Source organism: Neopsephotus bourkii, unplaced genomic scaffold (assembly GCF_033783945.1).
Source record: "Neopsephotus bourkii isolate Nb327-2 ecotype Australia unplaced genomic scaffold, CSIRO-AGI_Nbou_v1 NB_1634, whole genome shotgun sequence".
Taxonomy (NCBI): domain Eukaryota; kingdom Metazoa; phylum Chordata; class Aves; order Psittaciformes; family Psittacidae; genus Neopsephotus; species Neopsephotus bourkii.
The window spans coordinates 4,519,331-4,546,930 of NW_026902109.1; the positions used below are offsets into that span (position 1 = coordinate 4,519,331).

General features: G+C 36.1%; 1 protein-coding gene across 14 annotated transcripts in view; it reads left to right on the forward strand.

Annotated features, from left to right (window-relative positions):
- Positions 1-27,600, forward strand: part of PBLD (phenazine biosynthesis like protein domain containing) — a 79,604-nt gene that overhangs the window by 922 nt on the left and 51,082 nt on the right. For 6 of the 14 annotated variants that reach the window (XR_009728539.1, XR_009728540.1, XR_009728542.1 and 3 more), the window contains exons 2-8: positions 2,158-2,257; positions 5,159-5,257; positions 5,793-5,902; positions 6,049-6,078; positions 6,586-6,674; positions 7,786-7,964; positions 10,536-10,598. Coding sequence is in view for 8 of the 14 variants with exons in the window: in XM_061374008.1 (XP_061229992.1) it covers positions 2,158-2,257; positions 5,159-5,257; positions 5,793-5,902; positions 6,049-6,078; positions 6,586-6,674; positions 7,786-7,964; positions 10,536-10,598 (670 nt within the window). In the remaining 6 variants the exon portion in view is untranslated. Of the gene's footprint in view, positions 1-2,157; positions 2,658-5,158; positions 5,258-5,792; positions 5,903-6,048; positions 6,079-6,585; positions 6,675-7,785; positions 7,965-10,535; positions 10,599-13,049; positions 13,154-15,195; positions 15,310-23,991; positions 24,024-27,600 lie in introns of those variants that run through there. The other 8 variants (XM_061374011.1, XM_061374005.1, XM_061374006.1 and 5 more) reach the window with 7 other exon arrangements.

The window sequence follows — 27,600 nt, forward strand, 5'->3', positions numbered from 1 at the left end:
CACAGGGGTGACTTTTCCCACCAGAACGATTTCATACAAGACATGCTTTGTATTTTTTTGTGGGGTTTTAGAGATTATTTTTATTAGGGCACATACTGGTTTTATTCTATCTGAATTAAGAATGAAATCTCTGAAAAGAAATGTATTAAATCACTCTATAGTTTTTGAACTGTTAACTCTTGAGTGTGGGGTTTGATTTTGTGATTTTGATGTGGGGGTTTTGTAGTTGGTTATGAGTTCCCCCCCCCCGGTTTTTTTCCTTTTTTTGGAAAGAAAGAAGGGGAGTATAGACCTGGATCTGAGTCTCGTACCATTAGTATGTCAAGTTCAGCTTTAACCAGGTTTCCACAGTCAGTTTTATTGCTTCGAATTTGGTGGTGGTTTTGGTGCAATTGCCAGTAGACTTCTTCCTCCACAAAGTGTTCTGAACAAGTTGGTTCTAACTGGTACAGTGTTGACAATTTCTACCAAATAGGTTTTATATTATTCGTACAGTAACAGTTCATGAAAACGGTAAGAAAATGTATCTAGAGCAGTCAGTGGCGGTAGCGTGAGCTGACAATCCTTTCTAGATGTTTCTAAGCCTAGATCTTGTACAATATAGCCTACTTATCAGATCAGCTGAAGTTATGACTGAGAACATGTCACTTCAGAGGTATTTTTGGCTTCCTGAAATCTAAATATTTCCTCTCAGAATGAACTTACTTTGAAATGATGAGTTCTATTTGTATTTTCATAATAATTTTACTTTATTACATTAATATATTGTGGGGGCAAGTTACTTGCATGTTGCCTTTGGAACGTGGAGATTTTCATTTTTTTTTTTCTTCAGTACCTGTGCCTACAGGCTTTAGTGTCATAGTTGAAGCTGATGTTCTCATTCATAATTTTGTTCTAAGCTCCGAAAAAGCAAGGTGTAGCTAGTGGCAGTATTTCTGTTCCATTCAGAGTCTTACAAAATCCCTTGGGAGTAATGGTGTTTTACAAAACATCATTTGTAAAGATGTTTTACAAAATCCCTTGGGAGTAATGCAAGGATGGCAAAACGAGCCCTTTCTGTGTTTCAGAAATGCCACAGGATGGCAGCAGTTCAGTAAACTTCTATTATTTTTAATAACATTTTGGTTGGTCTTTGTTCTGGTTTAGTGTCTTTAGAATAACTGACAGAACTGTTGTTCTGGAATAAAGGAGAGGCGCTTGTTACTATAAAAACAATATTTTTTCACGGCATAGAATTCGCTCTGCATATACAGGTCTATGGTATGCATTAGAATTTGTGTCATTTCTGTAATATGGGATCTTTGGCTGAAAAGTATTAACATTATTAAGGGAAATAAAAATTTGCTCTGCTAACTTTACTTATCTCTTAGAGGTTGAACCTAACCAAGTCCACACAGTACTTTATTTCATTTGTGTTTCTGTATTTGTAGCCCAGATTCTTAGTCACCATAACTGTGGGGAAAAAGCAGTGGAGAAAGGGCGAAGTAGAATTTTATACAGGCACTGCAACTCATGTGTCCTGGGATCAATGTTCACTTTTGAACCCTTCTTGGGATTTAAAGCTGCAGACAGTTAAAGCAGAATGTAGTGAGCTCCAGCTTTTTTTTTTTTTTTTTTTTTTTTCCAGTTTATCTCCCCTCAGCTTCTTCTGACTTAGTGTATTGTTCCCATTGTCTAAAGAAGAGTATCGAGGCCATAAGCGCTGATCAGCCACCTTGGTCATTGCCGCAGCAATTGATACATACCTCTTGCTGGCATGCATTGTTCAGTGTTACAAGAAGAGAGTTGTAGTTATTTTTAGATTATGATAATAATGTCTTCTCAGTGTGACTTATAACTAAACAAAAAAAGTATCATGTTCATGGAAAGACTGAGTTTAGGTTTTTTGGTGATTTTATTTTCCATGTATTCCAAGAATTTGTAAACTAAAAAGACAGATATTAGAAATGCCTATTTAGCACAATGATTGAACTAGTTCAATTTTATGCTTAGTTTGGTTTTTTTTTTGTTTGTTTTATTTTTGTTTTATTCTCAGTATTTTGAGCTAAAAATGAATCTTTTATTATAATAGAAAATGAAATTACTGGTTTATTTGACAGAAAGTTTGATTCTGCATTTTTTGGCCTGCTTTTAATTGGATTTATTGTTTATTATTAGGACTTGGATGAAGATTCGCACCAAAAAATTGCAATGGAAATGAACCTTTCAGAAACTGCTTTCATCAGAAAACTGCACCCTGGAGATGACTTTACCAAAAGTGCGTGGTTCTGTTTACCCAACACAATCTCTCACAAGGGAATAGGAAACACTAGGTGCATTCATAAGGAATGGTGGTGACTTTTAATACAGCCAAAGCAAAATCTTGGAGTTGTGATGTATCTTCTTAAGAATATAATAAGCCTTTTGCACATGGATTCTTTAAAGTGTTTGTGCTCTACTTGAAATTCATTTTACAATTTACAGACATTATTCAGAAATTAAACCATTTGTCTTAGTGTCTTTTACTAAATAAGCAAGTTGCGTATAGAAAATCTCCTGAAAATGCTATGCAAAGATCTTTCAATTAGTAGTTCCCTTAGTATTAACAGTTTCCTAAAAGAATTTCTTCAGAAGAATAGAGATGGAACTTGTTTATTCCACATGCAGAAGACTGCAAAGTGAGTATAATCTGGCTTAGCTGTTCAGGAGTCATCACTGGGGTAACCATAAGCTATTATCTGAGTTTGTCACTAAATCTTGTAAGTGATCTGTGGAGCCAGTACCGAAAGAGACAGATTTCCAACAAAAGTGAGAAATCAAAAGTTGCCCAAAGGAAGCACGTTAGGCTACTCTTCTGATTGGTTTGAGAGACTTCACTGGTGTTCTTTGTGAGGGCATGTGTGTGTATATATATATATATACACATATATTATGGGCGATGAAATGGAGGGACACTAGACAAGATAGAAAACAGACAAATACAGAATCCGTTCTAAATACCTTTGTGGATTAGTTTTCAGCTGAATCAGTTCGGAATCTTCTCACTTTGCAGTTGCGTGGTAGCAAGAGCCAAGGGGCTGGAAGTCACTAGCCTGGAGTTTGATTCTAGGTTAAAGTATTTGTGTTGGCATGCCCTTGCTTTGATACAACATAGTGGAAGAGAGGTATGAACAGCTTTGGAGTTACTGGCTATATGAAAGAGGCCTTAGAACAGTATGCAAAGAAACTGTTCTTTATTGTTTGATTGTTCAGAGAGTGGGATTTTGTACATTCTCTGTTATTAAAGAAGATTTTCTTAAAGTTGTAACTATCCTCATTTACTCCTATTGTTAATAAATTGGAATTTATTTTAGGGTTAGACTAATTGCTTGAATCAAGAAGTAATAACACTTTTCATTTTTCATATTAACATTTTTTCGTGTTAACACCTTGCCGATACATTTAAGACATTTATTTATTTTATCAAAGTGCTTTTGATGTTAATGGGACTAGAATTTATGACGTCAGACCCATGCAACTGCTAAAGAGTAGCACAATTTTTTCAAAAAAAATATGGCAACTGAGCTACACCTGAGAATGTGTATTTTGAGGGGTGGTAGGAGCAAGAGTAGACCAGACACATCAGAATGTCATTTGTGAGACTCTCATCCTCTCTAATGTAATTGATGTCTGAAGAGTTCCTGGACAAAGTGTGTTTTTGCCAGGAGTATGAGTTTGTGATCAGTGCATTTAATTGAATTTTAATTTAAAAATATCTACATTATTTTAGGGTTATATTATGAGAGTACAAAATGTCTTCTTAGTCTGTGTATGACTGTATATCTCACCATTCAGGTAAGTGTTCTGGATCGCACAGCTTGTCTGTCTCTGGTTGGGCATGGCTGACTCCATTTCCTCCACAGCTTGTCTGTCTCTGGTTGGGCATGGCTGACTCCATTTCCTCCTGCTTTCAGCCACAATTTCCACTTGGCGGTGTGAATTAACACTAGGGCAGGCTTTTGGGTTCTGTGGTTCTGTGGTTCTCTGCCACGCTTGTTAGTTTCATCCACTAGGTTTTGTTGGGATTCTATTTGTTTTCATTGGAGAGGGGACTGATTTTAATGCACTGTTTTTTTGCAGGAGTGATGACAAGACTTGTTTGGGGTTTCTTTTTAGATATCATTTGTTTCTCTTGTGTCTTTTAATTGTGTTTGGTAATTATTCACTTGAAATATATTTTCATCATTTCATTATCTTAAATGCTTTGGTGTAAGTCTGCAAAAGCTACAGGAAGTCAACTATAGTGCACTTGGGTTCCAAGTTTTTTTAAACAACAAATAGAAATACGATTTCTAATGAAATGAAGAGTTAGTATACATTAGAGGCTTTTACCAGACTGGACTGGTGGTTTAAGCAAAATAATTCATAACTCATCTAGCTCTGATAAAATTTCAGTTATACCAGTAAAACTCTCTAACCCCTAAAGGATATATGCAGCACGGAAAGTTGTCAGAGAGAGAAGTTCCATTTTGGGTAAGAATTAGATTTTTTATCATAGAGACATAAGAGAGCATAGGACACCACCACTTCAAGAAGCCAGTAAGTGCTGTAAATTCCTGTTTTTTACCTGGAACAGCCAGTAGATGACGATGTTTTCTCTCAGACCAGTTTTTATTTTTCCAGGTTGTTCTGTTCTTTCAGTTAGAACATCCAGTGGCAGTTACCTATTTTACTTTCTCAGAATGCTTTTCCCTTTTTCCAGATTATTTTTTACCTTTGCAGGTGATAAGTTGCTGTTATAGTTTGTTGTGCGCTAGCCTACAATATCTCCGTATGTCTCCAGTTCTAGGTACTCAGCAGCGCTTCAAGGGTGCCAGCTGCGCTTCTCAAGAAAATGCCTCTGATTCACAGGTTTAGTTCTCCAGCAGACAGTCATTTCTGCTCTGCAGCTCCTTTGCTTTTGTAACCAAGTAGTTTTCCTCTATTAGTAGTAGTCTCCTGTTGTTGACCTGACTGAAAAGCAATAGCTGTTTCAAAAGTCAGTACAAAATAGGTTCCTAAAAGTGTAATTCCTAAATTATTGAAGTGTGTTTAAGACCAAGACAGATTGTAACATGCATTCTGATTAACTGAAATGTCATCATTCTACATAAAGTTTTGAGACTTATTCAACTTAATAACCCTAAATTTTATTTTCAAGGTTCCTGCTTTGGACTCAGATGGTTCACCCCAGCCAATGAAGTTCCTCTCTGTGGTCATGCTACACTTGCAGCAGCTGCTGTGTTGGTTCACATACAAAGTACGATTACAAGATATTTATTACTATAGCTTTTTAGAAAATACGATTAAAATTTTTTTTTCTACAACAAAGGCAATTAAATATTTAGAACATTTAGAGAGCACACATGGAGATACCTGTAGGTATTGTCTTTTGGAACTGCTCTGTAATTACAAGGTTGTAGTCTGATGCCTCGTATTGGGATGCCCTGCTATTATTGTTGTTTAAGAAAAGTACTAAATATGCAGATGTCATCTGAGAGAGTTACAGTAGAATTTGATGAATATGGAATATTGCTCTTTCTGTTTAAAGGAAATTTCCATTCATTCTCGAAACACAGAGAAGAGATTCCCTTCAGTTGCTGCTTTTATTAGCCTTAGCAGTTTATTTATTTAGTTGGGAATTTTTTCTATAGTTTTTTACTGTAAGTTTATTGTAGTTACTGTATTTTAGCCTCATAACTTAACTTCTTCTGACTGTACTGAGCTACTTTAAGAACTATAATATAGATTCCAATTCTTACGTTCAATAATGTTGCAATGTTTTTTCTTTCTAGAAAACAAAAATTCAGTTCTCACATTTGTGACGCTGAGTGGGGAATTAAGAGCCCGACAAGTGGAAGACCATATTGTCCTGGACTTACCACTTTACTTAACCTACCCACAGGTCAGTCAAAGTTTTATTCATTAAATGATTTCAAGGAAATAATATGTTTATGTTTGCATGTGTATGTAAGTGTATCTGTCTGTAGTTGAATAGATACATATATATGTTCTACTTTTTACAGTGGATTTTTTTTGTTTTATATTCAGGAACTTCAGGAAGTAGAAGAGTTAATAAAGGTAAAAAAGAATATATGTTTTAGAAACACATTTATAATAGCTATACTTATATGTTAAAATGGTTGAAAAGTGTTGAGATGGCATTGCTTAATGTACTCTTGAAACACTAAGCTTTGAAGGTCTGAGTCATTCAACCTGGGAAATGGAATTCTCAAAAATGTTGGAGTTGAACATTTGTTTCCAACTGCCATTTTTTAGAGTGTCAGTATTTCTCTGTGGCATTTTCAGCCTATTGTATGCATGTGAGGGCAATCTAGTGTCCTTCCGCTCTTCTGGATCCCTGAATTTCTTTCTGAGTTGACATGCACAGAGATCTTAGCACCTACCCATATCCATTCATGCACTTTGTGTATTTTTTTTTCTTGCTTGCATGTACTTTATGGATGCATGAGGGGCCTTTCATAAGCCCTGTTCTGGCAGGGAGTGTGTTCTATGAAAATGTTGAGAAAATAGTATTTTATATTCAAATTATGAACTTTTCTTGGTCTCCTTTAATTTTTACACCAGGCAGCCGTTGGTGACATGATTGTTCAAGATCTTCGTTACTCTCCTGACACAAAGAAACTCTTAGTCCGCCTCAGTGATGCTTATGAAAGGTGTCTTATCCTTTTTTTTTTTTTTTTTTTTTAATTAAGTGTACAGAAACTGAGTCTGCTTGCTTAGCCTCCATTCCTTACACACTAGGCTGGTTTATCTAGTTTTAAAACAGGTGAAGATTAAAACCTCTTATTTAAACTTCTGTGTTGAATAGTTATCTTCTAATGTGAGCTTATTGAACCTGCAGAGGTGTAGGAAACAGTTTTAACAATGGTATATTTTCCCCATCTATCTGAGTAAAAAAAATGATCCAGTAACGTAGCAGCAAATTAGGAGTCTTGCTTCTCATATCAAGAAGCAATAGTTGCATAGCTTAGAGGTCTGCTTTGCGAGACAGAGTGCCACAGATTCTTACTCATATTTGACTGTAATCTGCTTACATGGATTTAACAGCATCATAAGTAGCTTTATAGCTATTTATTCTAATTCAGATTCCAGTTCAGATTCCAAAGCATTTGTTAATTTCAGAGATCTGAATTTTCATTGTTAAGTATCATTTGAATATATGTTGCCAAAACACAACCTCATTAGTCAGGCCAAGTTTTCATTTTCACTTGAAGTTTGGCCTAACTAATGTTTAGAGATTTGACTAGCTGGGGGATAGAAATATCCTCAGCTAAGTACTTTTATTATTACTCTATCAAACTTCATTTTCTTGTGAACAGTCTGCAACTTCACAGACTTGAGACTGTTGTAGAGTGCTTTAGAATTCCATGAAGATCTGAATGGTGTTAGTTATTTGCTTTCTCTGAAAGGAGTTAGAATGCTTACTGTTTGCGTTCTGTAGTGATGAAATATTCCTTTCAATTGTTAAACATTGAAACAAAGTGTGCCCTTCTGTAGCTAATATTCCAGCATGCTCTGTTTTTAGAAATAAATAGGAAATGTGTGGCTTGAACCTCTTTCTGTGCCCACTCAGAGCATGTTATATCCAGGGTGGTCTTCTGTCAAACTGCATTGGGAGGGCAACAGTAGCAGTCTTGTTCTTCTAACATTTTACTGTGGTTGTTTAGGGATTGTAGAGAGGATGACTTTGTAGTTCCTTTTCAATACTTAAATTCATGTAAAGTGAAGAATATGGGCTAATAAAATTCTACGATTATATTCAAGGTCTGTGTTGGAAGAACTACAAGTGAGCGCACAACACTTTTTGTCAGCTGAAAAGACGGGAAAGGTGAAAGGACTCATACTCACTCTTAAGGGAAATTCCAGTGGAAAACATAAAGGTCATGATTTTTACTCCAGATATTTTGCACCTTGGTATGGAATTTTGGAAGACCCTGTTACAGGTATGTGTTTGGGTGATAAGCAACTCTTATTCTTGTTTCAGTTCAATTAAAAGTTTCTTATTAAACTTTATTAATCTCGTTTTGTACTTTGGAGTCTCACTTATAAATGGCTGTTTTATATGGATAGCAGGAGTGTGCTCATTAAACTGAAAACTTTCAGGATTGATGCCAACTCTTGCAGAAAAAATCAGCTTCTTATTACCATCAGGCCAGATATTCCTGTATCTTTCTTCAGGTCTTTTCCCTGACCTATTCCAATTAAAGTGAAAGGCTAGTTTAGTATTGGATGAGTATAGCGATAGAAGTTCGTACCTGCTTCTGTTGGTGTCTGTATTTATTTTTGTACTTCAGCTGAGCTGTCCTCTGGTTTCTTGACACTTACTAGGGATATTCATGCCTATGAATAGTAATAACTCAGCCAGTTGTGTATTTGGCGACAGGAAGACTTGTTCTCTCCTTATTCCACTCAATACCCACTCTATAGGTGTGATGATGGTTGTTACAGAATGATGTTATTTGCTTAGGTAGCAGTTAATCACAGGTTAATTATTATTCTTGGGTCAGAGCAATCCCAGGCACAGCTATGGGCTGGGCAGAGAAGAGATTCAGAGCAGCCCTGTGGAGAAGGACTTGGGGGTGTTGGTTGATGAGAAAATGAACATGAGCTGGCTTCAGTGCGCGCTCACAGCCCAGAAAGGCAACTGTATCCTGGGCTGCATCAAAAGGAGTGTGAGCAACAGGTCGAAGGAGGTGATCCTGCCCCTCTACTCTGCTCTTGTGAGACCTCACTTGGAGTATTGTGTGCAGTTCTGGTGTTCTCAACATAAAAAAGACACGGACCTGTTGGAACAAGTCCAGAGGAGGGCCACGAGGCTGATCAGGGGGCTGGAGCACCTCCTGTATGAAGATAGGCTGAGAAAGTTGGGGCTGTTCAGCCTGGAGAAGAGAAGGCTGCATGGAGACCTCATAGCAGCCTTCCAGTATCTGAAAGGGGCTATAGGAATGCTGGGGATAGACTATTCATTAGGGGCTGCAGTGATAGGACAAGGCATAACAGGTTAAAACTTAAGCAGGGGAAGTTTAGATTGGATATAAGGAAGAAATTCTTTCCTCTTAGGGTGGTGAGGCACTGGAATGCGTTGCTCACGGAAGTTGTGAATGCTCCATCCCTGGCAGTGTTCAAGGCCAGGTTGGACGAAGCCTTGGGTGATATGGTTTAGTGTGAGGTGTCCCTGCCCATGGCAGGGGGGCTGGAACTAGATGATCTTGAGGTCCTTTCCAACCGTAACTATTCTATGATTCTATGATTCAGCTGAGAACTTGGGCAAAAATGTTCATTAAACGTTTTGCTAAATAAAGAGAAAATTTCTTCGTTGGAATAATGTTAATTATTCAATACTCCTAGCAGAAATAAAGGTTTGCAAATAAATAAAAGCTATGAATTTCAGTTATTTCTTATTCTCAGTCCTGCATTCTTGGTAAAGCTGGGGACAGAGTCTGGTAGATGTGTGTAATCCCAGAGCTCATTCCTAAGGATTTCTGGGAAGACTATTATTGATATTTTCCCTGCTTTTGGCAGGTGGGTTGGAATGATCTTAAGTTGCTTTCCAACCCTAACTATTCTACGATTCTATGATATGTAGGAAAAGCTAAAAGTTTCTGGAATCTCTGAGATTCTTCTTGGCTTGCTGTTTCTTGTCTCCCAGCTTTAAGTGTCCTTTCTTTTATGGAAACCAAACTTTTTATTGTATTGCTGAAGTATACTTTTAATAGTGGTATGGCTTTGTATGATACTTCTTTTTGTACTACGTGTCCTGGTGTCTTTAAGCCTTGATAGTTACTTCACAGTAGGGTTTCCAGCACAGTGTCTTTACTCCTAGCTGCTAAGGCAGACTGAAGCAGCATTTCTAGCTATAATCTGGGAAGTCATCTTAAGTTTTTAAGCCATCTGCTGGTCAGGAATTAAAAAATTGGTCTTTTAGTTTTCAGAAGCTGTGGTGAGCCTTTACATTTTTTCCTAGTTACATCCTGATTCTTACCATCGTTCAAGACTGAAGAAAAACCTCTGAGGTTTTCTTGTGAAAACTGTTAGAAGAGGAATTACTTTTGTTTTACACAATGACTTCTATTCACCTGTTCTATTTTTAAAAAGTATCCAAAAGTCTATTCACATTTTTGATGGAGAGCTGTTTCTGTTTCATTGAACAGCATCATGTTTATATGAAATATTTCAAATTTAATATTTTGGGACTCTTTTATTAGCAAACTTCACTTTTGGTAAACAAATGAGTACTTTGGATCAAGTATTGTAATTGGTACTATTTGTGTATTTGAATCCCTCACCTAGGCAAAATCTCCGTTGAAGCCAGAGGATAAGGAAGTAGTACTGCTTTATCATAAATAAATTAAATGATAAAGCAGTTCTGTTTGCTGTGCAGACTCTCAGATGTTTTGTCCTAAACACACATGTGGCACTTGATTTGTTAATGGTGTTTAGATTTTGAATGTGCTTGTTCTATAAAGTAGTGATTCCAATTTAATTCTGTACTTTATTTTCCAATTTCTTTTAAGGATCTGCCCATGCTGTTTTAAGCAGCTACTGGTCGGAGCAGCTGGGGAAGAAAGAAATGCTTGGTAAGAGAAACTGTTTTCTTGCAAAGCTGCCCATTTATGTGAAAGCTACACACTAGAAAAGGAAAAACATTATGACTAGAATACAAACTGTGACAATAACTGCCTATCAATTTTCTCAATGTAAGTAGAATATTAGACATAAGGAAAAAGTTCTTTACTGTAGGGTGGTGGGACACTGGAACAGGTTTCCCAGAGAAGTTGTGAATGCTCCCTTCTTGGAAAATTTCAAGGCCAGGTTGGCTGGAGCTTGGAGCAATCTGGTCTAGTGGAAAGTGTCTATGCCATGGCAGGGGGATTTTAACTGAATGATTTTTAAGGTCCCTTCCAATCCAAACTATTTTAATTCTATTATGTAATATTTTGTGGGAAGTAGTCTTTAGGAAATCACTTTTTTTCCTACCCACCAACATGACATGAAGTGTCAGTTTCTGGATTGTAATTCTCTGTGGTTAGTTTTTGATCTCTGATTTTGGATTTTAGTTCTTTGGACCTTTCATCATAATTGAAGCTTGGTGAATTTCAGATTATGTTGTTGATGTGTGTCCTGGGTTCAGCTGTAGCATGCATTTTTTTCTTCTTGGTGGCTGGTGCAGGGCTGTGTTTTTGACTTTCAGCCTGGGAACAATGCTGATAACACTGACGTTTTTAGTTGTTGCTAAGTAATGTTTGCTCTGATCAAGGACTTTTCAGTCTCATGCCCTGCCAGTGAGGAGGGGCACAGGAATTTGGGAGGGAGCAAAGACAGGACACCTGATGCAAACTAGCCAAAAGGATATTCCATACCACAGCACGTCATGCCAGTATATAAACTGGGGGGAATTACCCAGAAGGCCCAGATTGCTGCTCAGGTTTGTCTGGGTATTGATTGGCAGGTGGTGAGCAATTGTATTCTCGCCCCTTGTTATTTCCCTTATCATTATTATTGGTGGTAGCAGTAATAGTTTAGCATTATACCTTAGTTACTAGACTGTTCTTATCTCAGCTCGTGCGATTTACATTCTTTTGATTCTCCTTCCCATCCCTCCGGGAGCCAGAGGGGGACTGAGAGAGTGGCTGCATGGTTCTGAGTTGCTGGCTGGGCTTCAACCACGACAATGTGTTTTGATGGAATTTTACCTCTTAGTCTTTATGGCTTGCATTTTGGGTATTTGGGACATGCATCAGTATTTTCATTAAGCTAAAGGGGGACCTACAGGGAAGGTGGAGAAGAACTTTCATGAGGGCAAGTTTCATGAGGGAATGGTTTTAAGCTAGAAGAGGGTAGATTTAGGTTAAATACAAGGAAGAAGTTCTTCACTGTGAGGGTGGTGAGACACTGGCATAGGTTGGCCAGAGAAGTGGAGGCTGCCCTGTTCCTGGAAGTGTTCAAGGCCAGGCTGGATGGTGCTTTGAGCAGCCTGGTCTAGTGGAAGGAGTCCCTGCGCGTGCCAGTGGGGTTGGAACTGGATGATCTTTAAGGTCCCTTCCAACCCATACCATTTTATGACTTTATGAAATCTGTGATACTTACCATAACTTGGGGGTTGGGGTGAGGGGAGGATAGAGATCTCAACATATTCTCTGAAGAGAAGAAACTGTCTTTTGTAATGCATCCTTATGGACTGTTTCTTAGAAGTTTCTGACATTTTCAGATGTTAATATGGATTTTGAAACTCTTCCATGCCATCTTACAGACACTGCATCTTTAAGTAATCAGACAGGAATTCTGTCTGTATTTTTAAATTACACTTTCTACCTGTTTTTCATTTTCATGTATTTTGTATGTGTATTTTTTTTTTTCATTTTCGTGTATTCTGTGGCATTTGCTATCTCAGAGAAACTATCTCAAGCAGAAAGGCAGGTGGTACTGTAATCAGCTTCTCTGATGTGTTAGTGAAAAAAATGTCCTATCTTCCCGTTTTTTTCCTATCTTCTCATTTCCTCCCCCCCGCCCCCCATGCATTTATGTCGTCAAACAACTTTTGTGGTAGACATCATAAAAAACAGATTTAAAGAGAATGAGACATCTGATCAACATGTGGTCTCTATGTGTGTTTGTGAGAAATAACTTTTCTTTATGTGCATGTGACTGAGGAGTATCGTGGTAGTGGGGTGAATTCTATTACTAATGAGATTATTTGGAAAAGATGGCTGCCAATCCAGAAGTTTCCATATCACCAAAGATTAATAAGAGTATCTTTTGACTTTTTAGAAACCTCTCTGGTAGCTTCTGTAATATCAGATATGTTTTATTGCAAGAATAAAGGAACATTTTTTTCCATAAAATGAAAGCTTTGTTAGTTCCAAGATAGATCCCATATGAAATGATAAATAATGAAATAATATAAAAACAAGCAATGCTATTGTCACATCTCTCTGGGTATTGTGACCTCTAGGAGGAGGTCAGTTGCATCTCCACTGAAGCATCAGACATAATTTCCTGTGTTTGAGTTCTTTTCCTACTTTTATTAGACCAAATTTTCAAACAACATCTAGCCCCATCAACAACAAAGAATTTTCCAGTCTTTTTACAAGGTGAAATACTTTATGCTCTTTGTTGAAACGATGTACTTGTCCTTGAATTTAAGCTGAGTGTGAAATCAAAGCTTGGTATCAATCCTTGTCTTCTTTCATGGGAAGAGTGCAATATTTAAAAGAAAAATAATCTGTCATATTAGATGTATAGACTTTCATAATTGCTAATGAATGTAATATTTAGCAACTGCCTCTGCATCCAGCCCTTCCCATAGTTTTCACATTTCCAAGATAACATTTATAAAGATGCATAAGGAATTTAATAGAACCAAGCAGATTATGGAGGATTTTCCAGGTTATTGTGAAGGGACTTTATGCAGGAAAATTTTTAATCAACACAGTCTGTCTTATCTTATAACTTTTCAATCTCCTCACCTTTTATTTTTTTTAATATGCGAGGAAGCTGCTTTAGTAAATGTACCTGCATTTAAATTATTGCTAGTTTGAATTCTCTTGAAGTTTTGCAGAGTTGTAATCATGTCTTTTCTCTTTCCCAGGTAATCTCAGCATATAGATTAACCACGTCACATTTGTACACAAGTGTAACATTTCTATTTACTTCCAGACATAGGGTGACATATCAGTATTTCTTTGTGAAAGAATAGGTCAAATATAATTTTCATATAAGCTTTTCTGAGTTATTTTTTTAACTTTTTTTTTATTGCCAAGAAACAGGCAGCACTGGCTCCACATTTAAAGAAAGAAAAAAAAACCCCAAAACCAAGCAATGAACTCCTGAAGATTTAAAATAATTGATCTCTTATTTACATCTGCCATTATGAGGGAGAGTTTAGCTGTGTATCCACACTTGGCAGCTGGTAAAATTTAGCGTGGTCTGGATCTTTGTAAGAGTTCAAAATACTGGGTTGAAGGCATTAATCCATACCTAGATGTGCTGACAAGTTAAAAACAATAACCAGTGGTTCTATAAATGGAAAATATAGTATCTATTTCAGTCTGTTCCCACCTTTTTGGAGTGTTTGCTTTGTCTAGAAATCTAATATTCTGTTAAAAGGAAGAGCATTCATGTCAGCTGTGGCTGAGAAACTGTTTTAAAGCTTACAGTATATATACACCATTTGTTAAATGGTGAGATCCTGTGCTCTGTTGGAATCTAAATACAATCACTACCTAATTTACAAATTGGGGGTTTGTGGGGGAAAAACCTCCCCGCTAGCTTTGAACAATTTTGTAGTTGTTAAAAGGCCATTGAGTAAGGAGACTGCAGACGTTCCTGCCTCTTCATCAATTTACAGTCTTTTACAAAAGCTCAAGCCTTTGCTTAATGCCATTTGAACAAGATAATTTTCTGATCAAGTAGTTATGCAACTAAAATTGGACTACTGAAATGAGTCTATAGACTCAACTTGCTAAGTGAGCATTATTGTCCTACCTGTTATATGACTTAACAGTTCAGGCAAAAGTTTAGTTCTGTACTTATTTACAAGTGGAAGGCTTTTTCTACTTAAACTTTATCCAGCTGCATTAATTCTTATATTCGGGATTATATAAATCAGTAGGTGTTCTTGTCTGTGTAAGAATTTGGTCTTAGTTTGTGAAACTGAAGCAGCATTTGTTTCTTTGTAGACGTTTCCCACTGCCTGCTTGAACTTTATTTACCTGTTAGCCAAATGCATCCTTTGAACCTAGTATCTACTTTCAGATGTTCAGCACTAGTAAAGTGATTCTTCATTCTTATGCAGATAATACTCAGTGTTCTTTCTTCTTACCTACAGAAACTGTCTGTCCTATAAATGGGAGAATTCTCAAAATCTTTATAGTAGGTCTAAAGGTTTCTTTAGATATACAAAGGAAACTTTGGCTACATCAGAGCAAAGCATCCTTTGCTAGTTGTATTAACTAGCATTTTTGTCAGACTTGATAAACAAGTTGTAGTTGAGATAGACGCTCAGCTAATCTTCATCCATAAAGACAGTCCATCCATGGTTTCCTAGAACAGTTCTTGCCCTAGTGCTGCTTGGTTTCTGGAGACAGATGCCTCATTTCCATGAGTGTTTCTGGATTTTTAAATAATTTGTGATAGATACTAGTTTTTTAACCATGGATTCTTGTTTCCATTTAGCTTTTCAATGTTCCCGCCGTGGAGGAGAGTTGAAGATTTCACTGCGTAATGATGGAAGAGTTGACATTGCAGGGCGAGTTGCTATTGTTTTAAAAGGAAACCTGACTTTCTGAACCTCCCCCCCCCAAAACTCAAACAAGAAATCCTCCTCCAAAAAACCTAAACCCCCAAAAACAAACAAAAAAAAAGCCCCAACAACCCACCATGAAAAAAATGACACTAATCTTCCACACCTTCAAATAATTCATATTACACTGATTATATCTTAGTTCTAAGCAGTGAATTACCACTGTCCTCAAAAGCCTTTGATTACTTATTGTTCATTTAAAAAAAATGTATTGACAATATTCCTAATCTTCAAGATTCTTAGTATTATTTTCTTCACTTTTATCTTGCCATTTCGTATGTACACTGACCTCAGAAAATGCCCTGACAACAGTCTTGGTTTTCTGCTTTTAAATGATTCTGTTCTTTGTTTAAAGATTCCGTGTTAGAAGCCATTCCTGCTTCCTGGCTTGAATTGTAAACTTCTCTGATAAAATAATCAAGACTTCTTCCATTCAGTTTTCCTTTTCATTTTCCATGAAATCTGACTACGTTCTTTAAAAAAAAATAATAAAAGATTTCTCTGCCATATATTGAAATGATGCTCATATGTTTATTAGTTTACTTGAATTAAAATATGAAAAAGTATAAATGGTTTAGAAATGTGCTTTTATGAACAGTAGTTTTCAAACATGAATGGTATTGCAGTGGTTCGTAGTACTACTGCTTAGTCTATTTTTAATTAACAGTTTTAGCAGAAGGATTTAAGAGATTGACATATCAATGCACATAAAATTGGTTAAAAATTGCAATAAAACCTTATTGGTCACAGCAATGTAATCTGTGTTTCAAAGACTGAAGATCTGTAATTTTCTTCAAGAAGTTTACTGTTTCAGATTTATCACTTTTTCCTTTAGTGTTCTGGTCTTTCTCTGGATTTACTGGCAATATTGAATTGTTTCAGTTACTCTAGCTAAAACTCTGTTTTCCTATACAATTCGCTTTTCTCCTAAGCTTTGCATTAGTTCTTTTTCTTTGCAGTATTTCAGCATGAAGTGTTTTGAACTCAAAGGCGTTTTCATGGGATGTCTGTGAGAACAGCTGAATGTCTATAAATGATGAGGATCTTAGTTGTGCCTGTTTCCAGTTATTTTGAATTTTATCATAACTTGTTACTTACATCTTACTTAAGCCTAAGTATCTGGGGTAACAGTGAGAAAATCCTATGGTTCATTTGAAATAAAAGTTTCTAGCTCCTACTGCTACACAGAATATATTAAAAATGTGATTTAAATGCACTACAAAGCTCAAGAGCTAGGTGGCAAGCAAAAGGAATTTCAGAATGGAAAATGCATTTTCTTTCCTATTGAAATCTTGTTGAAGTTCATGGGCCTGAAATGGGTTTGTAAACTTGGACTCATTATGAAATGCAAGACAGGCTATGGAGACAGCTTAACAGCAGTGTTACAGTGTCATTTAGCAGCCACCTTGACTTTGCTACCTTACAAAGCAAATTGGTCACTTTCTAGCTATTACCTGGATCTTCTCGAGGAGTGATACTGCAGGCTTGTTCTGCTGCATTTGCTACTTCCTGCTAGTTTATGCAAAGAGTGAGATTCTTTGGGGGAGAAAAACCAACAAAAAAAATATAAATGAACTAAAGAAGCAATTATTATTCATCCACATTTAACAAATAGTACAATTATTTTTTTCTTTTAACTCTAGAGAAATAATAATGAACAAAGCCCAGTAAATTTTAAATATACTTGCTATCTAAATATCCGGGTCCAACCAATATCTCTGCTGCTTAGTGCATTTTTTTTATAGTTTACTGCTACTTTGTCTCTATTTCTGTTCAGGATAGAAAAATCACCAGAGCTCAGGTGGGAGATTATGCAGTAATGTGTTTGTAATCAACAGATTAGTTAATCAGCCATGATTTATTAATGATGAATTAATTATACCTGATTGTGCAGTTCTGCTGCCTAAATGGAGCTTTAAAGGAGTTATTTTATTAATCATCATTGTGCTAATTGCAGACACTTACAGAAGGATTGCTAATTAAACATGCAACCATATGCAAAATAAGCAAGGCTGCTGAGAGTGGCAAGAAAAAGAGCACTTATTTTCTGAGTAGCAAATTTACTTTGATGAAATATTGTGTAGTTGACCTGATGATTGTACTTGCCTAGACATACTTTAATACACTGCAAATTTTTGGTCAACATTAAAGGAAATGATTTGTGACAAATTCTGTTCATCTTTCCTAGTGCAGAAAATAGGTTACGCAATCTTCAAATCAAATTATTTGGAATTTGTATGGCCTTGTTTTATGTTTTCATGTGACGGATTTGCCTGGTGTTTTTATTAGCTATATATTGTTAATCTAATTTAACTATCATAGCATTCAGGGTCTTGCTCAAATTTAAGTTACCTTAGCACCAAATGATATGTCTGATTGTCACTTGAAATGAGAATTCAGATTCAAAACTGCATGAGTCACATCAAGAAAAAAAGGAGCACAGGGATGTTTAAGTTAATTTCCAAAAGCCAAAGTCTGCACAGAAAATGCAGAAAGGGAACAATACTGAAAGGTAGATTTCTGTGAAGAGACTACTATAATTTAAATAAATATTAGTATCGTGATCTTCAATCCAAGTAGCACAATTTTAGGTTCTTATAATGCTAAATACAATCTTTTGAGTGCTGTGGGCTTCAGTGGACTTTCCATGGACGACTCTTAATTCAGGTTGCTAGACCTTCCTCATTATTTAAATAAAACTTTTTTAAAAAGAGAATTTTCTGAAACTGCCTGTATAATACTACAGTTAGTAATGCAGAAGTTTGGAATTTAATTTTTTTTCTAAGAAAACAGTTAACTTTCATTGTTTTGATTAAATTAAAATGTCGAATCCAGAGTTAAATTTAAGTGAAGATACTAAGGGGAAGGTTCTGAAATGCAGTGTCTCTTTGGTTAGTGTTTCTGGTGCAGAGGACTTGCAGAACTTTTTGTGCTGCTCTCTTAACAAAAAGGGCAAATTATGTGAAGGGAAAATGCAATTCTAAAAATTCCCGTGTGCTTGGGAGTTTTTTATCATGTGTCCACTGACACATGAGGTCATTAAGCTACAGGTCACTGTTAGTTTTGAGTAAACCTGTGGCTACATCCGACAGGTGAAACATTAATATTTTAATGCACGTTTGCTCATTTTACTTCTTTGGTATATGACTTTGCAGAGACATACCTCACGTAGGTGTCAGGAAGAAAGTAGATAACCCTTAGGAAGTAAGCAAAAAAAGAAAAATAATAGAGCAACATAAGTCATTAAAGTTTTTTGCTGTGGAATGAATGTACAGATTAAAGGGGTGAAAATAAACTGGGAAGCCATGTTTTAATATAATAAGCCACATAACAGATCTACTTAAAGTATTCATGAAAATAGTTTGCATTTCTTTTGTATTACCTAGATGAGTGTAGACAGCAAGTTGTTATCAAAGTTGGAAAATTTTGCAAAAGGTAGAAATAAAGATTCCATGACAGCAAGAGGTCCCAGAAAGGAGCCATGTGGTCCGTAATGGATAGGAAGGGAAATTAGCAACAGATGAGGCAGTTAATTCTGGGAAAGGGAGAATTTCTTTGTCTCAGTATTTATCAGAGTGACAGGGAGACATGCCGGAAACAGGGAACCTTCCCAGAAGTAAAAAAAAAGGGAACTAAATGAAAATTAGGGTGATACCAGATCAGGCAAACGTTAGTTAATTTCAATTAAAAGTCAGAAAAATCTGCCAATTAAGCAGTTTGATTCTGACTTCTATTCCCCCTTCCTTCTGAGGAGTAGATTTGTCTTTAATTACCAGACTTAAACAAAAAGACAGAACAAAGGAGAACCAGAGTATTTTTCTCAATTGCTGAGTCGCTGTCCTTCTTTTAGTTCCTAAAATTCACTGCGAAATATAATTAAAATTTTTCAAAAGAATAAGAAAATGGAATAACAAAACCCAGTGTGTTAGCAGACAGTAGAAAAGTGTGATTTATTTTTATTTATTTATACTAGAGGTCAGTTTTAGTATAGGACCTTTAGTTTAGACTGGTGATAAATTTAGTGAGAGGTTTGCTTTTACTTGTGTTTTTGCCTCACTGAATGGCAAAAGAGGATAATTCCCATTTTTTTAATGTCATAAATGACATAAGCTTAAGTTTTATCCACTTTCTAGTGTTCTGTGACCTTTTTGGTGATACACTCAAACCAAGAAACCACTTTCCTGTATGTAATTTTTGTCATGTTAGGAATCACAGGATAGATAAAATACATTAAGCAAACCCAATAAAATTTATCAAGAACACTTCTAGAATTGTAAAGAGGAAGGAGTTTGATGAATTACATTTGTGAGGAGCAGAAGAAGGAGGTGTTATTCCTGTGTAGAGTCTGAAATACGTCACCATAGTTAAAATACTTAAGGGCATAGCCTCAGGTTTTGCCACTGATTGGAGTTAATGATGCAAAGATAGGTTGTATGATCTGGGAGTCAGGTTGAGAGATGTTAGGCTAGAGAAGATATTATGTAGATTATTATAGAGCTGGAGCAGGGTATGAAGTGTAGCAAAGCCAGGAGCCTGAATTTGAATTCAGATATATTCTCTACTGATCTTTTGCTATGCTTTGAATCCAAACCAAACAGCACCTATCAGAGTTCCCATCCCACCAAGCTCAATTCAGGTGGGAAATCCCATCTGGAATTCTCGAAATTTTATTTTGTTTCAGAAAGCATCCTTTCTCTATAAATATTTATGGCTATAAACAGAAATAAATTATCTTAACGACTGTGATAATTTTAGTACCCATATTTGGACAGAAATGGCTCCTTTAAAAAGAAAATAACTGATTTTAAAACAGTCTCTTGTACTTTAATCTGTTTATGCATAGCAACTTTCTGAAGATGTGTCTGATTGACTTACGTATTTAACCTCACAGTCTGTATTCTTACTAATGTTAGGAGTGTGGTTACTACAACTTTCAGAAACCTTTCAGCAGTTAATAGCAACAATAAACAAAGTACCTTCTTAATAACAAACTACAGGCACTTTCTCAATAAAGTTACAATTTCAGCAGAAAAAAAAGGTAGATTAAAAGGAAACACCTGCTCCTGTAAATTGCTATGCTGCAGGTACCAACCCAGGAGACTCTGCAGATGGTTCTGTATTTGCAGACCTGACCTCACCACCCCTTCATCAATCTCTGACTGACTTATTCTCTCCAAAGTAGAATACATCATATCCCAAGGTACTAGGAGACACCTTTGAATTAGTCCCAGTCAGAATACCAATTAGTTGGTACTTCTCTTTCATTTTGGAAGTTCTTGACAAAGGATTCAGTTGTCTCATCAAGGACTAGCACTGATTAAAAGGTGGTACAGTCACAGTTCTAGGGAGAGCTCTAAAGGGTATTGTACTTCAGGAGGTGTAATCTCTGCTAGATTTCCCTGCTGAATGGGATTGGGTTGTGCTATGCCCTAGGATTTTGAGATGGACAAAAAGATGGTGGAATCTTGATCCTTGAAAGGTTAAAATATGAATTCATCCCATCTGTTTGACTTCCCTGTCAGCCAAGAAAAAGTAGAAGAGAAGTTCTAAGTTCTCTGTGTTTGTTTTACCTCCTCAGCTGTTTTCAGGGATTTTACTTTTCCTATTGAGACTTGAGACTGATTATGCTGGTCTTTTCTTCACTAGGACAAATTTTTTCACATGCTTCTTCCAATGTGTACCTATGCCAAGGCCTTGTGCAATATATTGATACCAGTTTGATCAATAGATACTTTGTTGAAGAATACATTATCACCCTTTCTAGAAAACAGCCCTTCTGAAAAAAATAGATACAAGCTTGTGTTCTGTGTCCAGTCATAAATGTGCCTATTTCACATCCATACTCAACATTCAAAGGAAGACAGAGTGATATGGTGATATGTTTTGGGTTTCAGTGATACCTGTAAAAAATTTAAGGTTGTTTCCTCTTCATTGAACACTTGGAATTTCCCAGCTTCTTTATTCTCTGAATACTTGAGATACATTAAATGGCTGCTACTTACCTTAAAGAAGATACATGCTATCCCTAAACAAAAAGATTTAGAGAATAAGGAAAACTAATCTCTATGCAGTTTGACAGACTTCTGTGTAGTTTCAGACTCTCACTGGGTCGCTGTCTGGGATTATTAGGTAACTATGATAGTATTTTCTGCATTTCATAGATGCAAACATATAAGGCCTATAAGGCCTCATCTGCTCTGATGACCTGATTGTGTATCACAGACTGTAATATTCCCCAAAGCAATCAGTGTTCTAAAGCCAATACTTTGCGATTTAAGTACAGTGGAAAGGTATCAAAATTAAATACAAAATATAAGCTTCTGAAGAACCACTATTATATTCCTTGGTAAAATATCTAGGAATTTGCTCTTGTAAATATTTTCTGTATTCCCAGTTCATGGTTTTGAAACTTTGTCCTCCAGCTATTTGATCTTTTTATAGGTTTGTCTGTTCGATTAAATAGCCATTGCTGTAAAGCTCGCATTCTTGACTTTCTGGTGGAAAACTTGGGTGGGAAGTTCTCCTAGTGTTTTGCTCTAAAAGCGTCCCTAATTCTTTAAACCGATAGCACTTTCATTCAGAGCATTTTTCAGTGAGTCTGAATTGCAAAAATATAGTTATTACTATGACCAGGCACTACTTTTAAAGCTGTAAATAAAAATAAGTAATACATACCTTTTTGCTTCTTAATTGTTTATGAAGAAGACCAGCTGCAACAGAAATACAGCTGCCTTACTGCAATTTTTGCATTGGGAATTAAGATCCATGAGTAGTTGATGACAAAAAAAACAATGTATGCAATTATATAAGGAAGATTTTGTCATTTATTTTGAATACCTAGAAGGAAACCAGTTTAACAGAAGTGGATGAATATATTGCTATAAAAAGCTTTTAGAAATTTCCACTGTGGTATTCATTAAGTCTTGGAAAACTTCCCCATTCTGAAGTTTGGATAATTCAAGAGAAAACTCTGCTAAAGTCTGATAGTATGCTGTCATTTGAGATTCTTGAAATCTCTGAAATAAGGGATGGAAAAAGCAGCTAGGTTTATGGGAGAAAAACAACAAGCTTTTTGGTACTAAATATTCAGTCCTTTTTCTACATATTGGATGAATTGATTTTTTTTTGCTCTTCTAGTCATGATTTATCACTTTTTATTCTCTTCTATTCTCATGTATCTAATGGGAAAAATTTGTCCTTGTGCATTCTGAATTCAGCATTATATATTTGCAATCACCACATTAAGTGTTTCTTCATTCAAAACCACTTTACTTGTGGCTTTTAGAATATAGCTGTCACATCTAATTCATTATAGCTTGGAAATGTGACACTTAGGAGACCTGAAAATCTGAAACATGAAATGTTACCGTGTGCCTAACTAGAACAACTTAATCTTTTAGAATTGCATTTGTTCTGACGGAAAAACCTCTGTGGCGTCCTGCTGTCCATTTGGACAAAAGAGCAGATGCGTTATATGCATGTGTGCATGTGCACTCATCTGTCTGGCAGGATGCAAACCAATACAGCTACAAAAGTTCCTGGGTAATTTGGAAAGCAATAAGTACAACATCAGCCCTTACAGTTAATAGTGTAATTTTTAACTTAAACTGAGTGTAAATTACTTAATTTGCATAACAGTTTAAATATAAAGCAAGAATCTAATGGTAAAGTACTATAAAAAACAAAGTGAGATGTATGTATGTTTTCTATGTATGTAGGTATATACATGTAGCTATCAATTTGTTCTGAGGTTTCATTTTATTTTACCCATATGTTTGATCCTTGCCATTTTTCAGTAAGTTTTGAATTTCAGCAAGTAAAGATAACCTTATTGTAAATTAAAAAAAAAAAAAAAAGTAAGTAAAAATGGGTTTATGGAACACATGAGGATTTAACACACTCCCTCCCAGAAAAGGTGAATATTGTGTTTCCGTTAAACAAGTCACTTTCTAGTTCATGCTGACAGCATTGTGATCTGAGATCTTGAACAAGCAAAACTTGCAGCTGTTTTTACCTTTCGACACTTGATTACTCTCATTAACTGCAGTAGGATTACATAAATATGAGAAGTTAAGCATGTATGTGAAATTAGTATGTAGAACATCTATTTGGAATTCTAATTTTCTTTACTAATGTTTTTTTTTTGTAGAACATTTCTTCACATTCTGAAACTTATTAATCAAATATTGATGTGTCAACTATTATACATTACTGAAAGAAAAGAAGTTAAGTCTGCAGTAGCGTATTTTAAAATATAGCATACCCTTATGGACATAAAATATTTAAAATGCTATGAGGAGGATTTTTAATTTACGGAACTGAATACATTAAATCTGAATTACATATATCAAAATCACTTGATCCATTATTTAAATAATAGCTGATTAAATATATATTATTCTGTATTTAAATAATTTAACTGATTTTTAATACATATTCTTCTATATTCTATATATCTTTGATAGAGAAACCTTGAAAAAGGCGCTTAGCTAACAATTTTGTTAAAAAATGTTACTAAATATATTATTAAATTAGAGAACTCTTCTGTCTCATTTTTATAAAGTACCATTTGTCAGTTCAGATCCTTGAAAATGTTACTGCAAATACTGTCACTTATTATTTGTACATATTTCTTTAGGTGGACACATTTATTTTCCATATATTTTCAGTGCAGTTGTGAAAGCTAAGGATGCTTCCAAAGAAATATCTGGACTGCATGTCTCTTACCACAGAAATGCTGTTGTGAAATATTTTGAAAACAGGTAGTAAGTACATTTATGTAACCATTTTGCAAGTATGCAAAGTGAAGGATAATCGACAAAAGTCTCATTTGTGTAACAGCTTTGACCCATTAGAGGCCTTTAAATCATGCACCACTGACTTCAGGGTTGCCGTTGTCAAGCTACTTACAGGTCCTAGTTAAATCAGGCATTTCATATTTTTGCCCTCATTCACTTTTGTTTACCAGCAGGAGACAAAATATTTAATTAGTTTTGGGGCATTTATAATCTCCTCTGGGCCAGCTACAGCCACAATGCTGGACGCCACTTCTGAGTTAATTCCAGTCAGGCTGGCCCCTCCAGTACAACATATGGGGAACCTATAAGCCTTTAGCAAAACTTGCAACTGAACTATTAAAGGGGTGGGACCTCCCTGCTGGGAAAATACTGCACAACAAAGCCAAAAGGGGCCAGCGTCACCAGTGGAGGTCAAGGCAGCACTTAGACCAAACAGCATCTGGCAAACTGTGCCAAATAAAAATCAATGAGAAGCAGGGCAGTGGGTAGTAATTTTATGCCTGTTTGCACAAGAAAATAACTCCTCCTGAACTGAAAAATTATTATATAGAAATATTACAGCATTTTTGTCATCACCCTCACCATTGTTGCTTCATGTATTTTTATTTCAGTCAATAAACTGTATGGCACACCCTATATATGATTTTGGCTTGGACAAGCAGCATTAATTGTAGCATTAATTATGTTTTGGGAAGTGAGGAGTTTTGAGATTCTTCTTCCTAATTGGTTAGGAACCAGATGTATAACTAATTCATATACAAAGTGCATTACATTCTCTTCAAGTTACAACAGAGAGTTTAAGAAGGAAAAAAAAGACACGAATATTATAGACTACAGATCCCAGCCAGTGTAAACTGACGCAGCTCAGCCCACTTGAAACCTTTCCTTGTTTTTCATCTTCCTTTTATTCTCACTTTCTTTTCCTGCTTCTGTCTCTGCTTATATCACACCTTGTGATCCTTGTTTTTCCCCATTGTCTTTCTGTGCTTTTCCCAAAAATTCCAAGTGGTGGTGCTTACCTTAAAAATTGTAAGCAGTCTGCCACTGAATTCAGTGGGATTATTTAGGGATTAATATTAAACATACTTAAGTCGTTACATGTTTATGGCATTAGACGCTATATTTTACCCGTTACAGAGCTGCTTTCTTGTGCACCTTCCTGCTCTGCAAAACAGGGACTCTGTGGTTTTTGGTTATTGTCTACTTGTTAAGAAGTATTTCCGTTTTCAACAATTTTAACAGTCATTTTCATACTTAAACTGTATTGTATTTTAAACTGCCTGCACTTTAATTCCTTTTCTGCTTTGAGTGAAGCAGGTTGCAGGTTGCAGGTGAAAGTCTTTATAGTATAGATATACACTGTAGTGTTCCATATATTGACTAACTTGCAGTACTAGCTTATGTGTCTTCTTAGTTTTCTGTGGTTATAGGTGCTGGTAAGGTGTCAGCTTCAGTCTGAGGGTCTTCATGCCTTTTGACAGAGAAAAGAATATTTTGGTTTTGTTTGTAGCACTGCTGTTGCTTCTGTGTCAGGGACTCATTAAATTTTGTTACATTTATAAAGTTTTAAAAATAAACACATGAATCCTAGTTCACATGTGCTGGACTTTGGCTGTTATTATCTCCAGTCTTGGGAACAAGTGTCTGGTTCAAAGTTATTGTATTTGGAGGACAGTGGCACAGGAGATGAAGCATGAGAGTTTATCTCCCTGTAATCTCAGAGATCCTCTTATTTTACAGAGGTGATTGTGATGTACAAGAGTGTGGAACAGCAGGATGAAAATGAGATGGGAGACATGGAAAGGATAGAGGGGTGTAGGGGCTATAACAGAGGGAAGTCAGGACCAAGACTGAGTAACCTCTGAAGTACTGCTTACTCCAGAATCTGGAGTTGAATGCAAGAGTCCCAAGTTTATACTTCCTTCAATCAAATCAGCTGATGAAGTACGTCTTAACCACCTACTTCATCTTTCTAATCCTGAGGTGCCTGGTATAGTAAAAGATAAGTTTATCCCTTGTTGCTAGTTACCCTGTTAGAGGTTTTTCATAACAAGTTAGAAAAACATCTGTCAGAGACTGTAAAGACAGTAATTCTTGTCTGGAGTCTAGAGGGTAAACTAAATCCCCTTCTCTCATCTATTTATTGGTGCATAGCATAGGTAGTGTTTTTAATAAGTCTGAAGCTATATTGAAACTGGGTATATAGGAAAATAAAATATAGTTAGAGAAACTGAATTACATCCAGATGGAGGGATTCTGTTCTCGCCTGTGCCAAAATGCCTTCGTAATGCCTAACAAGTAATTTTAATTTTTTTGAAGTGGTTGCTGTGGACAAATTTGTACTGTCCAGTGCTACTGAAGCTAGTGCCAAACAAGTTAATTCATGTTTGAAAGATGATCAGAGGATCAGTGTTTTGCACAGGGTAGCTAGGGCAGCTGTAAGGCAAACATTAAATTTAAGCTGTACTATTTCAGTATGGAAGCTTCCTTGCACAATGCTGGTTGAATCGTGAACAGTGAATACTGTGCGAGATTTGTGTGTCGCCTACTGTGTGTTGCCTATAGGTCTCTTTGTGAGAAATTTTAGGCCAGCTTTTGCAGATCCCTGAACATGCACAGGTGTAACTGACCTTGGTAGAGAACTTTATTTGTGGGCACATGAGAACCTTTGTGGTGTAAAATACTCAGAAGATTTGCTGGCTTTGTAATAATGTGTCGGAGGGTTTTTTGCTGCCTTAGTGGTGCAGTGGCTTCCAGTACCATTCTAAGTGGAAATTTCCTTCTTTTCATGAGCTGTCTCATGTATATTTGTGTGTGTATATATGCATATATGTAATAGTAATCATATTCAATATGTAATACAGGTGGGAAGCATTTGAAGACAGTTGAATGTTCAAAGCATGTTCCTCTAATACCATGATAAAATGAAGGCTTTCTATTTAATTACCTTTTTTTTTTTTGAGGTTTCAGACCTCTTGTGAAATCACACTTTAAAACAAAGTTACGTTGAAAGGCTGTTCTGGTCAGGATCACTGAGGAAGGCTATGCGTTTTGAGCCTCACCTGAGGGAAAGCTAGTCAAGAAAGGTAACATGGAATAGAAAAGGATGACTGTCAAGGAGAAATGAATAAATTGAGAAGAAGTGATAGCTTGAGAGTAGTATGGCAGGTAGAGCTTTAAGTGTGGTTGGGAGACTTACTTGTTGAACTGTTAGAAAGAAAAGCTCACCCCAGATGGACTTAAGAGGAAAATGAAATGTTCTAAGCACTCTGTATAAAAGGGTGTCCAGTATGAAGTTGGGAAGCCATAAGTGAAATGACTGTAAATTCATCTTACTGCTGTAGTTTGCTGTTCAATTTGTCTGTAAGTTTGCTACATCAACTTAACAGTATCAGTTAGTGTCTACATTTCCTGTCTGCTGGGGGTATAGCATTCACTTGCGAATTATTTTGTTTGCTGATTGTCCTATAGCAGTGATAG